The sequence below is a fragment of the Saimiri boliviensis genome, chromosome 11 (assembly GCF_048565385.1).
Source record: "Saimiri boliviensis isolate mSaiBol1 chromosome 11, mSaiBol1.pri, whole genome shotgun sequence".
Classification (NCBI taxonomy): Eukaryota; Metazoa; Chordata; class Mammalia; order Primates; family Cebidae; genus Saimiri; species Saimiri boliviensis.
Window position 1 is genome coordinate 9,645,001 of NC_133459.1, and position 17,343 is coordinate 9,662,343.

Sequence of the window (17,343 nt, forward strand, 5' to 3'; positions counted from 1 at the left end):
CAGGTTCTCCGTGGGAGTGGAGGGCAGGAAGGGGCGGGGTGGCAGAGATGGTAGGCTGTGGCCCTAGACACCTTTACCACTTCGCCCAGCAGGGGGTGTCACACCCTTCCTGGGCACAGAGGTAACATGGCCCTCCACGTCTCACCAGCCAAGTTCACACCTGGTGTCACGCAGTCCTCAAACTCTGCGAATGACACCCTCCCCAACAAACACAGGCCCTTCTTCACCAGCCACGGTGCCGCCCATCCTGGGCCCCTCAGGGCTGCCTCCTGTCCTCTCTGCCCACTCCCCTTTGACCTCAGAAGGTCAGATATCAGCTCATGGGTCCCAAGGGCCGATACCCTGAACTTAGGCCTACTGTAAACAACGACGCTAACAGTCACCAGCATCACCTATCCTATCAATGAACCAGGAGGGTTCAGAGATCAGTCTCAATGAATGATCTGACTGTTTCTTTTCAGACATTTAAGAAAACAGCTGTTTTTGTCAACCTAGCTAGCACATGAGGGTCCTGGTCAAAATTTGGTTTCAATAGCCAGGGCCCATGGGAAGCCTGAAGAGCTGAAGGCAAAAACATTGGATGGAATTACATTAAAACCAAGCAAACACCAAAATCTCAGGATAAACTCTGCCCCAGGGCAGCACCAGGCATCCTGGAGCCCCAGGCCTTGTCCCATGGGAGGCCCCCAAAACCCAGATGCCTAGGCTGAGTAGTCTGTCTGGCCCATCACTACCCCCCAGGGTGGGGGCTAGAGAGGGGGGTGGGAGAGAGTCCGGGGCCCCTCACTTTGAACTGATAACAGCCACCTCATCCCACAGATTCTCAGGTGAAAAATACTCATTAGCCATAATAAGCAGCTTGATCATCCGACACAGCCTTGTCCCAAATAAATTAAATTCCTTTACCTTGAGACAGTCGCCCCGAAACCAGACTAACCACCTTTCCCAACAGGACGCTGCTTTCAAAAACTAAACCACCCCCCACTAAAAAAATAAAAACACCCCACAGCCAGACACACAAAGATCTTTGCAGAGGGAAAACACACACACACACACACACACACACACACACACACACAAATACACACACACACACACAGAAAAAACACGAAGCCATACAAAAACACGGAGAACAAAAACCCCACAAAAACCCCCTAAATCCTCTCCCTGGGTGCCCCCCAGCTCCCGCTCCTCTCGGCTCTTTCATAATGACAAGCATCACATTACTCACAGCCTCTGAGCAAGTGGCAAATAACAACAACAACAGCCTCAGAAGTCGCGATCCCGAGGCCGGGGCGCCGGGAGGCAGCCGCCCCGACCCTCCCGGCCCCCACCCGGCCCCGCCGCCGCCTCATTGGGCTAAAAATAAGAACTTCCGTAAAAGAAGCGAAAGAAAAGTGAAAGAGCCGCCCCTGCGTTCCCACCGGCCGGTACCTGTTCCAAGATCCATTCTCGTCTCCTTGGTCCCAAACTCTTCGCGGAACGCCGCCAGGGGAAGACCGGGAGAGAAGAAACACGGGGTTAGCGTCTCGCGGAACCCCCGGCCGCCCGCCCCGCGCGCCCCCCGCCCCCCAGAGCGGCCCGTCCCGGGCGGGCGCCGAGGCCGCGGCGGCGGAGAAACTTTCTCCTCCGCGCCGCCCGCTTCTCACGCTCGGCCCCGCACGCGCCCGCGGCTCCGCGCCGCCCGAGTTTCTCCAACTAAGGCAGCAACTCTCGGCCGGCGCGGCCCCGGCTGGGGGAGGCCCGGGCCGGGGCGACCCGCGAGGCCCCGGGGCGCCCCCGTCCCGCCGTCCGCGCGCCGCGCCAGGGTCGCCGCCCGAGACCGCGGCCCCCGGGCCTCCCCCGCCCGCGCCCGGTACTCACCATAGTCGGAGAGTCGAAAGCCGAATTCACTTAAATAATCAACTTTCATAATACTTAATTAATGCCTAATTGCAACTGATTACTCCCCGAATAACAAGTTGTTTTAAAGCCCTGATGTCATTGCTCCTGCCGGTAACACTCAGGGTAACAGTTTGGCAGGAGGGAGCGGGCGGGCGGGCGCGGCCGGGGGCGCTGCCAGGCGCCGCGGTGATTGGCAGGGCGGTCGCGGCGCCGCCTCCTCGGCCCGGCCCGCGCCGGCCCCGGCAGGTGAAAGAGCAGCGCGCGGCCCCGCCGCCGCCGCCGCCCGGTGCGCCCGCCCGCTCCCTCCTGCCCGCCCGCCGCCGGGTGCCGGAGTGAATGGGCTCGCGCTCGCCCGCGCCCCCGCCGCGCGCCCCCGCCGCGCGCGCCCCCTGCGCGCCCCCGCGCGGCACAGGCTGGGCGGCCGGCCCCATTGGCTCCGCGATTCCCCCAAACCTCTGGCTCCGGGAGTAGGGGGCGGGGACTCGCGCTCGGGCCGGCGGGAGGGGGCCGGGCACGGGGCGGAGAGCGAGGCGCGAGGACGGCGCCCGCGGGCACGCGCCCACTCTCGCCCGCCGCCTTCGCCGCCGCCGCCGCCGCCGGCCCCGCGCGCGCGCTCGCACTCTCCCGGCGGCCGCTCCGGCCCCGCGAGCGCGACCGTCGGCCGCCGCGCGCGCCCGCCCCACGCCCCGCGCGGCCGCGCCAACTTTTCCGCGAGGGCGGGCGCAGGTGTGAGGCGCCGCGGGGCCGCGCCCGTCGGGCCTTGCGCCTCCCTGCTCCCCTGCGCGCTGTCTGCGGGCTCGGCGCTCCTAGGGCAGCACAGGGATTTCGTGTTCCCCTCATGGCAGGGGCGGCTCTTGGAGCTGGAGGAACTGGAGTGCGGGGCGGGGCAGGGCGCAGTCGGGCCCGCGCGCCCCCGCAACAGGCGCGTCCCCGGCCCTGGGCCCCAGGAGCGCCGGTCTGGGACACGCACTGGGCTTTCCTCCGCTTTGCTTTGGTTTTGCCGTTAAAAACGGGTCCAAGGGCCCTCCCAGAGCCTCCCCGGTCTCCGGGTCTTTCTCCCCGCTCCTCCCCTCAAAGTTGGGCCACCTGCCCGGCAGCCAGACGAATGAAGATCGGCGCCCCCTTCCCCCACAGCCCCCCACCCATGATCCCGGCCATCGCTTGAGCTTTCTCCCCGCTTCGTCCCTCTAGCCACTGCCCTAGGGAGGTCGCTCAGCAGAGCACAGGCACCCTCAACCAGGGAGCCTGAGGCCCATCCCAGCTCCCCCGACCCGGGCCCTGGGGCCAGGCCCGTCCCCTTCAATGTGGAATCTCATTTCCTGCCAGCCCGTTGCCAGCCAGGTGCTTTGTGCTCCCCTTGCTCTTCCTCCTTTTCTGCCAGAGAAGCAGTTTGGGGGGGGGGTCTCCCCACTATGCACCGTGCACCATGGGACATCCCCAGATGTCCCTGCTGCAGCCATATTTTTTGAGAGTCCTTAAATGTTGGTGACCTAAATGACCCATTGGGCTGGAGGGGCCCAAGGAAAGAGGCAGTGGGGGGAGCAGGGTCTTGAGTAGTCTTGCTAAGGAAAGACCTGGCTCTCCATCCCTTCTTCACCCATCGTGCTGCCCTCCCCATCTCTCCCAGCCCTCCTCTTTCAGGAGGGGCCACACTGCCTTCAGATGAGGGGAGGGGAGCAGGGCCCAGGCTCTCCCCGGTCTTTGGACAGCATCCAGCAACATGGCGCTGGCCTATTTTTGCAATATTTCTATTTTGCAAAGGGAGGGGCCGGGGAGGCCTTGGGGCAAAGACATCAGGGAGTTAACAATCTACTCTTTCTCCTACTTTCCCCATTTTTCTCCCTTTCTCCGCTTGCTCTATAGTTCTAAATGGCCTCGCAGGGTGCTGAACATCCCTCCCTCCGCCACTGCCCTTCCCACTGCCTTCCCGGCAGTCCCCGCTCCTGGCTCTCGCACAGCCCCATTGGCTCTGTGATTCCCCAACCCACCCCTACATAGGAACAGCAGCTGGAGAGGCCCGGAAACTTTACTGAGCTGCCCTTGGCCCCAAAACCCCAAATAAGGGAATAGAACTACCCCAAGTCTAAGCCTGGGAGTCTGACTGCCCACACAGGGCACCCAGCACAGAGGACCGTGTGCTAGAATCTCAGAGAGGACATCTGTGTCCGGGACCGCTGTGGGGTTCACACCTGCCTCTGGGTGCTGCCCTCATGACTCCCCGAAGCAAGGAATCCTAACAACAGGCTTGCAGCTCTGGCTGGTGACAGTGGGTGATCAGTCCCCACCCCAATCCTGAGCCTCTGCTCTCCTGTCTGGGCTACTGGGTATAGGAGGAAGCCTGGAGACATGGGGTAGAAGAGGTGATTTCTGGGTACATTTGAAGATCTCTGCACAGATGGGGAGCTCCTTGCATACTTGCCCCATAGAGCCGCTGGCTGGCTCTGAATATCCTTCTTGGCTTCAGCTGAGGGTGCTCAGAGCCTGACCCCTGAGGAAGGTGTGAAGGGGAAAGGTGTGCCTAAGCGGGACCACCTGGATTGGCCACCCAGTACCTCGGGGCCTTGGGCAGAAGGGACAGGACTAGAGCTTGGAGGACAGCAGCCAGCAGTGGAGGGAGGTGTGGGGATGCCCGGAAAGCTTCCGCCCTGCCAAGTCCCTGGCCAGACAGCCAGTGCAGGCTGAGTGGGCCCTGCCCAAGAGTCAGAGGCCTTCAGTGGAGGAGCACGGGTCAGAGAAGCACCAAACAAGCCAATTCGGTGCTGGAGGATTTATGAAGGTCAGAGAAGGTGGAGGCTTCGCGGTCTCGGGATGTGAGTCAGAGGCTGTGTCATGGAGGGGTCCCCAGGTTATGTGCCCCCCCTTCTCTGTCTCTCTCTCTCTTTCTCTCTCTCTCTCTCTCTCTCTCTCAGTGTATGTCCTCATACCAAGAGGAGAGGCATCTTTTGAGGCTATGGCTCATCTTTGCTTTGAGGAATCCGACATGGTGACACCTGAGACCCCAAAGCCAGGCCACAGTGAGGACCGCCACGCCTGGGACTCCAAGGGTGGAAGCCCAATGCCATCATCTTTCCTGGTCTTCAGGCCCCGGGCCCAGAGCCTCCAGCTCCTCCTGAGACATCCCACTCGCAAGAGAAACAGAAGAGTGGAAGGCAACCCAGTGGTCCCTCCAACCTAGGCTCCCTACGTCAGCACCAAGGAAAGCCATCCGCCCTTGCCGTCACGCTGCCATGGCTGGTTCCCGCTCCCCCACACCCCCGGGCTGCCCACTCACCCTCCCGAGCCTGGGGCTTTCTCACTCACCTGCCTGTTTACACACCAGGTATCTCATGCTTTATCTGCTCTCATTTTGAATTTGTAACTTTCACATAAACTTGAACAAAGCTTCTTTTGTTCTTGCACCCCACCCCAGGATCCCAATAAACTGGTTCCATCGGAGGCGACTGGGCCAGGGCATGGAAGCCTTGGCCAAAGGACTGCGTGTGCCTGCGAACAAGCATGTTCGCACCTGCGAGGGAGCCCGCGTGTTTGCATGTGAGCTCGCTCCCGGGCTGATGGAGGGAGGGTGTCGGGAGAGCCGTGAGCCAGCGAGCTGGACGGGAAGCCTGGGGGGCCGAGGGTGGGCAAAGCCAAGGCACCGAGGCACAACCACGGGCATGGGAGGTCGGGGGCCACAGACAGGTGGGTGTTGGGGCAGGGGGTCAGCAGGATGAGAAGGAAACAAAGGGGAGAGAGGAGCCACAGAGTGGGTGGCGGAGCGAGGGCCGTGCCGAGTGTAAGGCAGACGCAGGGATTGCATTATGGCAGGAGAGGGGCTGGCACAGCCTCGCGCTCGGCCCCGTAATCCTGTTAGCCAGCAATCTCCATTCCGAAAGAGCTTCATTTCTTTGTGAATATTTGTAAACTAGATATCTAATGGAAAATTATAGGAAAATTATAGTGAAATTCATGACGGAGAAATCCGATTATCCCTAATTCAATTATGCCATCTTAGCCCACACAGCACAGTTCCCATTTTTTTCCCATAAATACCGATGCCAGGGGTCCCGGTAATCAAATAAAATTGAAAATCATCTTCCCATTAAATTCAATTAGCCGCAATTTCTAAAGCCTATCAGAGATTTTAATTACTAAATTATAAAATTCTCCAATGCTAAATTGAAACCAAAAAAATTGCACATCCTTATATTTCAGAGAAAAAAAAAAAAAAAGGGCCAGCAAAATCCTTGAAAAATGCCCTCTTCTCTGTGGCCAGCTCCAAAGCAGGCTCCCCACCTGGAGGAGGCTCCCTTTTAAGGCCTGCTTGTCCGGCTGGGGATCAAGCCGGGGGGCCAAGGAGGGGCCCTGACAGGGGAGGGCCGAGGTGGACTGGCTTAACCAGGGGGTGAGCCGCACCTCCAACCCCACCAGCTCCTCCACACTGGCCTTCCTCTCGGGGGCTGTCCTGGCTCACGAGAAGCCCTCGGCTCTGTCTCATACCAGGAAGCCTTTAGCTCCCAGCGTCACCTTCTTGGCCCATGAATTGGGCTCTCAGGCTCAGGTCAGCGCTTGGCCTCAGGGCTCTGTGTGGCTCCAGGACAGCCGACCAGAGGCAGCCAGCTCTTTCCCAAGCACTGGCTCCATAGTCACTCAGCGCCAGGCCCCCACAATGGCCTGGGCTGGGCTGGGGGTGGGAGCAGGATAGAGCCTGGGGTTGGGAGAGGACAGGTGTCACAGCCTGGCTCCCTGGCCCAGAGCCTGCTGGCTCCAGGGCGTTCTCAGGGGCTGTGAGGCCTCGCAGTGTACCAGTCTCCAGGGAGAAGAGCTGGGGATCAACGCGGCCCAAATCTAGACTCTCCCTGTACTTCCAGCTCATCCTCTGCTCCCCTTACTCTCGCCAGGAAAGTCGACAGCCTCGAACCGGCCAGAAGGGACACCCTTGTGCCCTGGGAGAGGCTCACGCTTCCCCCCCATTTCCTTTTAGGGCAGTGCTGGCCACAGCCCCAAACAGTAGCCCCTCCTCTCCCCGCCCCCCACACCCCACTTACCCTGCTCTAAAGGGTGCTCTTAGCAGTAGAGCCTGGGGAGGTGGCATCGACGGGAGCATAAAGTGACCCAAGGTCCAAAAGCCAAGGTGGGCGGTTGGGTGGGCAGCTGGCGGCCCTGGCAGACCCAGGACGGTCGGCAGAAGTCTTGCCGGCAGCCCAGCACCCAGGGAGCCGGGAGCAGGTTTAATTTGCCAGGCAGCCAGGAGTGCCAGCAGGGGAGGCACCCACAAACAAAACAAAAACAAAAAAGTTAATTATCTTTGGCTTTTTCTTAATAAATATCCAAACTGGCCCGGCCGGATCCTCCACTTTGGAGGGAGAGAGAAGAAGGAGGAAAAAACCCCAAACCAAAATCCAACAGACTGATTGTCTCGTGCCGCCCTCTCCTTTGTCTCACCCTCATAGGTTTCTCTTATCAGAAGCAGCGACAGTTTCACATAAATTCCCAAATTTTCCTGAGTTCAAGAGTGTGGCCACAAACACTTTTAAAACAAGTTTTGGGGTGGAAACGTGGAGTGTGAGAGAAGAGAGAGGTAGGTGGGAAGAAAAAGTTGAGAAGAAACAGAAGAGAAGCAGAGAGAGAGAGAGAGAGAGAGAGAGAGAGAGAGAGAGAGAGAGAGAGAGAAGCTGGAGAGTATGGTGCAGGGAACTGGGCTAGCTGCGTTGCCCTGTGGGCCTGGCCCAGCCTGTGGCCCCAGCCCGGGCGGGGACCTGTTCTGGAATGTCGGGTTAGCATTTTCTTTCAGTTACAATGATCAGCTGCAGTAGATACGGGATTTCTCACTTTAAAACTCTGAAACTGCTTAGGTTTCTCTGGCCCCTTCAGCTACCCTGTTGCTGCCAGTTCTTGTGCCAAGCCTCCCTTCTAGGAGCAGGGCGGCCGGGGAGAAGCCGAGGGAGGGGTCCCGGGGAGAGGGCTGGCTGTCCTTCCGGGAGGTGTGAGGTTTTCTGTGTGGAGTTGCCGCCGTACCTGGGGAGAAGACCTGTGGCTGCTGCCTGGGTCTAGGTGTTTGGATGGTTCATGTACACGCCTGAGCCTGAACTGTCAGACACACATGATAGGCACACATATGTATCGGGGGTGGGATGGGGACCCGCCAGGACAGCGAGCAGTCAGTCCCTCATGGATCACCAGCTCTGGAGTCTCAGTACCTGGGGTCACACCCAGCTCAATCTTCCACGGGCTCTGCTGCCTGAAACCAGGCACCGACCCTCTACCTTCTCAGCAATTTTTTTTTTTTTTTTTTTTTTTTGAGACAAAGTTTCACTCTTGTTGCCCAGTCTGGAGTGCAATGGTGAGATCTCGGCTCACTGAAACCTCCACTTTCCAGGTTCAAGTGATTCTCCTGCCTCAGCCTCCCGAGCAGCTGGGATTACAGGCATGCACCACCACGCCTGGCTAATTTTTGTATATTTAGTAGAGACGAGGTTTCTCCATGTTGGTCAGGTTGGTCTCAAACTCCCAACCTCAGGTGATCCGCCCACCTTGGCCTCCCAAAGTGCTGGGATTACAGGCGTGAGCCACGGTGCCCGGCCCCTTCTCAGCACCTCAAGGGAATCATTTGTTAGTGGAAGCCTAGGTCTGCTGATAGTGGGGGATAGACAGGGACTGCTAATGAGTACAGGGTTTCTTTCTGGGGGCATGAAAATGTTCTAAAATTAGATAGTGGTGGTGATCGTACAACCTCGTGAATATACCGAAACCCACTGAATTGTACATTTTAAAAGGGTGAATTTTCTGGTATAAGAATGATATCTCAATAAAGTGGTGATAAGAAAGTGGGGGAAAGACAGGGATTGACACTGTCACTTCCTGCGTGGCGTGGCTGTCACACAGCACAGCCGCACAGAGGGAGCGCTCGGTGAGGATTAGCTGTTAATATGGATCAGTCCAAGGCCTGGGCTGCTGTCCATGGGTGTATACCATTGGTGCTTACAAACGTCTCTTCGGGCCCCTGGTGCTAGGGCCAGCAGGTTGTCCAGCAGCTGAGCCGCCGCAGGTGTCTGGCGGGGCTCCTGGGCAGCTGCTCCCTGGCAGGGAAGGGGGTGCGTGGCCCTCCTCCTGCCTCCCGCCCGGGTCCCTGGAGAGGACGCTGCCCACCATGGCAGGCGGGCTCCCCGTCTCGCAGACACTCATATTCTCTGTGTGCAGCAGACCGTGAATTCACCTTCATACTAGTTACAGGGTTATTTAGCTTCTCCTGATGCTGACAATCACAAACTTTAATTCGCTGCCTGGCTTCTCCCTGCTGTGCCCTCTGCCCACCCCCAAAATCCTTGGGAGAGGATGGGAAGGACTCAGGTCCAGCCCCCTCTCGCCAAAGCTCGCCCTTCAGAGTGATGGAGTGATGGGAGGAGGGGGGGCAGTCAGAAGGAGGAGTTGACGGGCAAAGGGCTGGGGCGGGGGGCAGTGCGGGAGAGAGGAGGTACCACCGGGGCTAATGGGAGCTTCCGTCCTGCTCCTCCAGCCTGACACTAATGTATTCAACCTGACATCCCATCTTGTCGTGAATGAAGACTCGGCCGATCAGGCTGCTGGTTTGAGGGCTGGCAGCCTCAGCCGGGACGGATCGGGGCCAGCGCTCAGGCCTCGGGCTGAGCCCTTAGGACCAGGCAGCTGGCGTGGGGATGGTTCCTCTGCCTCCTGCTGAACTAACAGGTGCCCGTCCAGGAGCTGACCTGAGGGAGCCCATTCCTACCAGCCTGACAAGTCAGGCCTCAGTTTCTCTACCTCCCCGGCCCATCTCCCGTCGGGCTGAGCCCTCATGCCTTCGAGGCTTCGCCTGGGCTTCCCGTCCTGCTGCCTGGGCAATCTCTCTCTTCCTTTTCGGAAGGCAGGTGGACCTGCTGAGAGCTGCACCAAACGTCAGATGAGAAATAGAGACTTGGAGACGTCCTCTACCAAGCACCCAAATCACACGGTCCTGAGATGAGTGCAGGGGACGGCCCCCAAGCCAGGTGACACACGCCCGCTTCCTCACCCTCTGGGAGGAGCCGCTGCTCCCTTGCTCACCCCTGGCCTGCTCTGGCAGGGTCTTTATCTCTTGCCTTGGCTCCAGCAGATCCCCTGTTTTCATCTGCCCTATGCACCTGCACCCTTTCCAGGAGCTGGCCCAGCTTCCAGAAGGTCCACAGAGGCCTCCTGCGGACTCAGAGCCCAGTAAAGGTCAGAGATCTCAGGCTCCTCCTCCTAGCCACCACCTGTCCCCTGAGGTGGCCACTGCCATCTTCCCCCAAAGCCTCCTGGGCTAGTGAAGGAGGAACGATTTGCTTTGAGAACCATCTGGATGGGATGGGGGACTCTCACCCGCGAAATCCAAGTTGGCCCCATCAGCCACTTGTTAGACAGAGAGTCCCAAGGGCAGAAGGCCAAGCCACAAGGACTCACGAAGACCAGAGGCCTGGCAATGACCCCGGCCAGGGAGCTTGCAGAGGGAGATGTGGGGCTGTCGGCGGCGCTGAGAGGAGAGGGAGGCCAAGAACCCCATCGGCGGGTCCAGGTTTGTGTCTGCCTCCTCCCAGCCCCACCCCTGCCAGCGGGGGCAGTGGCCACTGTGGCCTGGGCAAGAGAGATGTCAACGGGGCCGATGGGAGAAGGGGCTTGTTGACTGCAAACTGTCCATTATGGCTTAGATTATAAGCATATTGCACAGGGCTCTCTGCACGATGCCGGGGAAATCCAATACGCTGAAAGGTTAATGCAATCAATTAGGGTGACAAGGAAGTAAAGTAAAGCCTTCCGAGTAGATGAAAAGGAGAGAGAGGGAGAGAGAGAGAGAGAGCCATGGGATTGTGGGGGTGCTATGGGTGGGGGGAAGGCAAGGAGGAAAAGGAACTAGAGGGGTGCAGAGAGGAGGCCTGGAGGGGAAAGAGTCGGACGAAAGGCCAGGAGCCCTCAAAAAGAGGACAGCAAGAGGGACAGCAGCAGACCCAGCAGGAGAGGACAGCCAGCAGACTCTGCGGGCGCAGCTCCGTCTCAGGCCGCTGGCTGCCGGCACAGCTCCCGTCTCCTTGCCCACTCCCTGCCAGCCTTTCCTCTCAGGCTTGGAGCCTGATTCCAGCCTTAGCCCACAGCCGTAGAACGGGGCCAGGGTGGCCTTGGTCCCTGATCCTGGACAGAGCCAGAGCCACTGTGTAACCCCCTTCTCAGCCGGACTGCAGCCTGGTTCCCAACCGCCACGGACAGCCTCAGACCTGGACTCCTCCCTCGGCCTGCTTGCCCCTCAGCAGCTCCCAACACAGCCTGCACAGCTTCTCCCAGGCATCCCAGCTCCTCCTTGCCACAACAACTCATTCACTTGTCCCAACAACCCTGCGAAATCGATGTTCTTCTCCCCTAACAAAAGAGGAAGCTGTGAGGGCGGGGCATGGTGGCTCATGCCTGTAATCCCAGCACTTTGGGAGACTTAGGCAGGCAGATCACGAGGTCAGGAGTTCAAGACCAGCTTGGTCAATATGGTGAAACCCCATCTTTACTAAAAATATAAAAAATTAGCCGGGTGTGGTGGTGTGCACCTGTAGTCCCAGCTACTCTGGAGGCTGAGGCAGGAGACTTGCTTGACCCTGGGAGGCAGAGGTTGCAGTGAGACGAGGCAGCGCTATTGCACTCCAGCCTGGGCGACAGAGTGAGATTCGAATGTCTCAAAAAAGAAAAAAAAAAAAAAAAAAAAGAGGAAGCTATGGATCTGAGGTGAGAGAACCTGCTAAAGGCTGGAGGGCTGCTGGGATGCCGGCGGGGGAAGAGCTCCGAGGAAGCAGGGGCTGCAGAGGGGAGGAAGAGCTGGGACTTCAAGACAGGTGGGACTGAGCGGAAGGAGGCCCTAGCAGAGCAGGGGGAGGGAGCCCTCCACGCAGACCAGGACTGTAGGCAGCCCTGCAACCCCAGCGCAGGGCTCCCAGACAGATGTGCTGGGCCCCTCACAGCAGTCCCGATGAAGACATGTGCACAGCGCAGGATGATGGGTGTGACGGCATCGGGGCGCACTTACGGCCAGGGAACTGTACAGCAGCATGGCCGCAATGGTAAATTTCCTATTATGTATATTTCACCACTAAAAAGAGAGAGCAAAGTGCAGGAGCTAGAACCTCTTGAGCAGGGGCTGGCAAACTTTTACCATAAAGGGCCAGAGAGAAAATTATTCCTCTTTTAGGTTTTTGTGGGCCAAACAGAGATTTCTGCTGTAGCACTCAACTCTGTCTGCAAGTGTAGAGTGAAAGCAGCCATAGGTAATACCTGAACAAATAGGCGTGGCTGTGTTCCAATAAAACTTTATTTATAAAAGCAGGCTGTGGGTCAAAGTGGCCCATCTGCCAAGTGCTGCTCCAGAGGATGGAAGCACTTGGGCCTGGCTTTCAGGACACGGAATGCCTGACTTCACCCTGCTGCCTGGGGACAGAGGTGTCTATCCTGTCTGGACCTCATGGGCAGAGGTCTCTAGAGGAAGCAAGGTTCTCATGATCAGAGGGTAGAGAAAAGGGATAGAGAACGAGGCGCACGTGGGAAGCCAATATCCAGGAACCGGTCCCAGCTCGGTGCATCCTGAGGAGCCTTCCACGGCGCTCAGAACCTCGTGGACCACGTGAAGGCGTGGAGGCTCGTAGCTCTGAAGATTCTAGAACTCTCAATTCCGTGAGACAGGGGTGAGACCATGGCTAACAGGAGGGCGGGAGTGGCCAGAAGGGAGCCAGAAGGGGCACCAGGGAGAGAAAGGCGAGAGGACCCAGGACAGAGCTGTAACCAGGGTGGTGCTGGCGGCAAAGGGAGGAATCCACAGGCCCCAGCGAGAGCGCAGGGCGCGGGCCGGGCCTGCCCTACACCGGGCCGCCTCTGATCACGTTTTCAGGGCCACTGCCCGCCAGCACAGACAATGCTGGGGGAGCCTTTGAAGTCCGAAAGGGAAGCCGCAGTGGGAGCTGGCGAATCTCCTCCTTTCCCCGTCCTCCTGGGGGGGAAGGGGCCGGTAGGACAAAACCCAGAGCCGGTCGGTCGCAGCCGGGGCCGAAACTCGAGAGACAAAGGGAAAACAAACAGGTTTGGAGCCAGGCGCACGGTGCCGGGTCTGTCCCCCGCCCTGCCGAGCAGGGATGATGGATGGCTGCAGCCTGCCAGCTCGCCCGCCGGGCAGGCCCCGCTATTTACATAACACTGGCGTTCCACCGGTCACCTCTGACACAGCACTGCCTGGGGCCCGAGGCCTGGTGGCCCCGAGGTTTCTCGCGCCACCACCCGGGGGACTGACAGCCCATGAAGGCTGGGCCAGGCTGGGGCAGCCCCAAGTGCCTGGACTCTGGGGGAGCCCTGGGCCTGGGGAAGGACAGGGCATGGCAGCGTGTCCTGGTCTCGGCCGTGGCCTTCTCCCTGCCAGCCTCTTAGGGAAAATGGAGGCAGCCGCTGGGGGCGGCACAGCCTCCGAAGAAAGAAGGCAGGACCGGGGTTCTGGGGCTTCAAGTCCATGCGATTCTTGAAGCAGAGCCTGGGCGGTGCTTCCAGACACAGCCAGCCACCGCCACAGAGGCGATGACACTGTGAGAGTGGGCACTGCAGGCTGGGACCCCGAGCCCAGACACCACAGGTCCCCTGCCATCCCACGCTGGTCCACCAATGTGGAGGCCTTTAACCAACACACAGCACAGCCCTGCAGGCCCTGAGCACATTCCTTGCCCAAAGTCTGCAATCCACATGTCCCCAGACCATTTCCAGCCCACAAGCCAAACCGAGGAGCTCCTTCTGGCGGGAGGGCATCTTTTCCCACCAGGGCGGAACGGGCAGGGTGGCTGCTGTTCACCTGCTCCACTTCTCCTCTTCCCCAGGTACCCCGCAGGACCGACCCACCCAGGGTGACATGTGCATTGGGTGAGTGGTCAGCAGTGGGGGAGGGGATGTAAGGCTCAGGGAGGGGCTCAGGCCTTACCTCGAAGCGGGTCCTAGAGCCTCCTGGGATGTCCCTGGGGGTGTCACTTCATCCTGGGGAGGCAGAGAGAGGAGCCCAGTTAGCCTTTCCAAGCCCACAACTCCCCAGCGCACGCCCTCCATCCCTCCCTGCCAGCCAAGAGGGCCAGAAACTCAGGCATGCCAGCTGGGCTCTGATTTGGCTCATTCAGGTACACAGCAGCCACAGTTGGAGGGAGTCAGAACCGGGTAGGAGCTGACTGCAGGTGGTCCTCAGGACCCCCCCTAGCCAGGCGGAGAAGGGAGGCCGGAGCAGGGGCGCTGGAGAAGGAGGCTTGGGTGGGGCTGCTGGTGGAGGAGGCTGGAGTGGGGTGCTGGTGGAGGAGGCTGGGGTGGAGGTGCTGGTGGAGGAGGTGGGGGTGGGGGTGCTGGTGGAGGAAGTGGGGGGGTGCCGGTGGAGGAGGCCGGGGTGGGGGTGCTGGTGACATGGCCTCGTGGAGCTGCAGTGGCCTAGCAGGGATGCCTGGGGACAGTGACAGAATACAGCAGCAACTGCTCCTTTAACTCTCTTCCCCGGGGCCCCTGAACCCAAAAATGACAGATGCCAATCTGTTCTCTCTAGCAAGTAGGTGACAGAGGGGCAAGGGCGGGCCCGGGGCCAAGGCACCAGGAAGCCTCCATGCCCCGGGAGCAGGCTGCCGACAGCATCTTCCACCCTGGGGTCCTATCCATGAGTCACCACAACCCACGTCCAGAGACTGCGCAGGGAGAGAGACGACGGTCCCACAACGCGGAGGCCTTTATCCGACACTCGGCCCAGCCCAGGGTGCTGGGAGGGACCCTCCTGCCCAGGGGATGAGTTTGGGGAGCCAGTTTCAAAGGGGCAGCCTCTGTGTACGTGGAGACAAAACCCAGGGAGCCTCCCTGCCTGCTGGCCAGGCCCCCGACCCTTGCTCAAGCCACGCCCTGCCCCTGCAGGCCTCGGAACCCTCCCCAGGCTTGGGGAAGGCTGGCTGTTACATTTCTTCTCTCCTCTCCCTCATGTGTGGCTTATCAATGATGCAAGAGGAATAACACCAATTTCCTTAGGCTATGTAATCCCCAAATCAGATTGGGGGGATTGCGGGAGAGGAGGTGACCTTGTTGAGGGCTCCCGGAATGCCACCCAGTCCCACCGCCCGCTCTCTGGTTCCCAGGACATATTTAGACAGATAATGCTAATTGTACTTGACATGTTCTCTTAAGGAGGCCTCGGCTCTCCACCAGCTTTCGCCGCTTGAGTTGGGCTGCCTGGGCACAGGGTGCCCACCGGGGCAGAGCCCACCCTGCCAGATGCAGGGCTCTGGGAGGGCTGCCGGCCGGTGGGCATCCAGTGGTTGGGAAGCACTGCCCCACGGGCCTCTGATGCCCACCTCATCCAGATGATGAGAGGCTGGGGGTCTGCAGGGCACTGGGTGGACCCCTGAGATGGGGCGGTAGAGACGCCAAAGAGCCGTGCAAAGGGGGAATAAGGAAAAGGGAAGGCGCTGGCCAGGAGAGGAGAGGACGGAGGAGGACAGCGGCAGGGAGGGTTGCAGGGGGTCGGGATGGAGAACCCCAGGCCTCTACTGCCAGGCGCTAGGTGGGGTCGGCCATCCGAGCTCGAGGCCCGGCCGGTCAGCCCAGGGCCCTGGCTGGGGTGTCATCCTCCCCGTCCCGTCTGTCCCACGCACTCCCGTCTGAGATCTCTCAACACGCCCCGGCCAGCCTCCTGTGGACCCCCAAAGCCCCCCAACTCCACAACTCCGGTATCTCCCTTCCACCACCTTTCTCTCCCCTCCCATCCTCCCTGGCAACTGTGCATTTATTAATTCATGAGGCACTAATTAGTTCTTTGTTTAATTTTGTGTTAAACAGACTGACCGGAATGATAACGACTTGCAGCTCGGTGTTGCCGTCCCCAACCACCCCTGTTTTCTGACAACAAGGGAGTGCGGGAGACCGGAGCGCTGAACCCAAATCCCTCAGCAGTTGCACTTCATTAAGTCAAAATGTGACAAGAAGCTTAGAGAGCAACTCGCAGATCTGATCACACAGAACAATCAGGGAGAAAACTTTCCAGGAGTTGGTCGGGGGTGGAGGAGGGAGGGGAGGGCCGAGACGCGTACAAACGGGGACCGGGACGCACACGGGGTCCTGGACCCCACCCGCCCCGTCCACGTGTCCCGGGTGATGGGAGTGGGGAGGCTGTCCCTGGGAGGGAACTGGGACACTGGCATTCTGGGACCCCAGCGGGCGCCTAAGAAGTAGCCGAGAGTTCATCTTGGTCTCTCTTTCCTTCTCCGGCCACCTTTTCTTGTCTCTCTGCCTGTCACTGTCCTCGATGTCTGCTTTGTGAGTGAGTGGCCCATGTGAGTGAGTGGTCAGCACATCTGGGAAAGGACCCTCCAAGGCCAGGGAACAGGCACCACACTGGAGAAACCCAGAGGACGGCAGGGGCCCTGCACTCAGTGGGGCTGGAGTGAAGGGAAATGCTTCCAGGCTAAGAAAAAAAAAAAAAAAAAAAAAAAAAAAAAGCTGTGTGCTCAGGAATCATGGCAGAAAGTGCCTAAGTCATGCCAACATGCCCACTGCCTGCCAGCTGTCCATCCATCCATCCATCCATCCATCCATCCATCCGTCTGTCCGTCCATCCAATGTTCCTAATCCTAAGTACTCTGCCCAGAACACTGAGGACCCAAAGGTTCTGCGTTCTGTCCAGAGGTAGCTGGCGAATCAGAAACAGAACTGGGTCCCGGCGCTTCCAGGCTGTGCGGCTGACGGCTGGCTGGCAGCTGAGTGACAACAGCCTTCTGACCTCCTTCCTTCTGTCCATGCGAAAAAGCAGATCTTGGCCCCAGAGGCATCAGGCCGCTCGCCCCGCCAGCCCACCGCACAAGTGAGGATGAGTGATACCAAACGCAAACCCTGCCCAAACTAAGGGCAGTGGCCCTGCCCACCTTTTACCCACCCCTAATCTCTGAAGACACCAGCCATGTCTTGGGTAAGGGGAAGAGGACAGAAGGGGTGTGAGGAGGAGGAGAAGAAAAGCAGAAGTACAGAGCAAGTTGGCAGACTCTCTGCCGCCTTCTTCCTATTGGCCACTGCACCTGCCCAGGTGAGGCCCGGAGCTGCCTCCAGTGAGTGAGCCCGGGGGCAGGCAGCCTCCTGCAACCCTTTCCCTGGCCAGTTCTGAAGCAAGTGGTCTCTCCCCGAGCCGCAGCCCTGGGCTGGCTTCTGTTAATTTGCTGTCAGGCTGCCTAAGCAAACCAATTAAAACTAATCATTAATTATAAAAGAGAGCGAGAAGAGGAGGAGAGGAGAGGGTGAAAGACCGAGAGGGGAAGGAGGAAGAGGGAAGGTGGGCTGGGGAGGGAAGAGCCGGGGACCTGCAGGGAGCTCGGAGTGGGGCCAACCTGGGCTGGGCGCTGGGAGGACCAGAGGCCCAAGGGGTGCCAGGGTCTGGGGAGGGCAAGAAGGAAGCAAGGGATGGAGGAGAGGGGGTGGCCATGGGCAAGAGGCGGAGGG

At 59.5% G+C, this 17,343-nt stretch overlaps 1 protein-coding gene across 3 annotated transcripts in view; it reads right to left on the reverse strand.

The window, feature by feature from the left end:
* The window catches only part of CASZ1 (castor zinc finger 1), a 160,648-nt gene that overhangs the window by 52,234 nt on the left and 91,071 nt on the right, over positions 1-17,343 (reverse strand). The window contains exons 3-4 of one of the 3 annotated variants that reach the window (XM_074380050.1): positions 13,820-13,872; positions 1,435-1,473 (exon numbers count right to left, since the gene is read on the reverse strand). In XM_074380050.1, the coding sequence (XP_074236151.1) occupies positions 1,435-1,450 (16 nt within the window). In that variant the 5' untranslated portion in view covers positions 1,451-1,473; positions 13,820-13,872. Of the gene's footprint in view, positions 1-1,434; positions 1,474-1,863; positions 2,075-13,819; positions 13,873-17,343 lie in introns of those variants that run through there. The other 2 variants (XM_074380049.1, XM_039473767.2) reach the window with 2 other exon arrangements.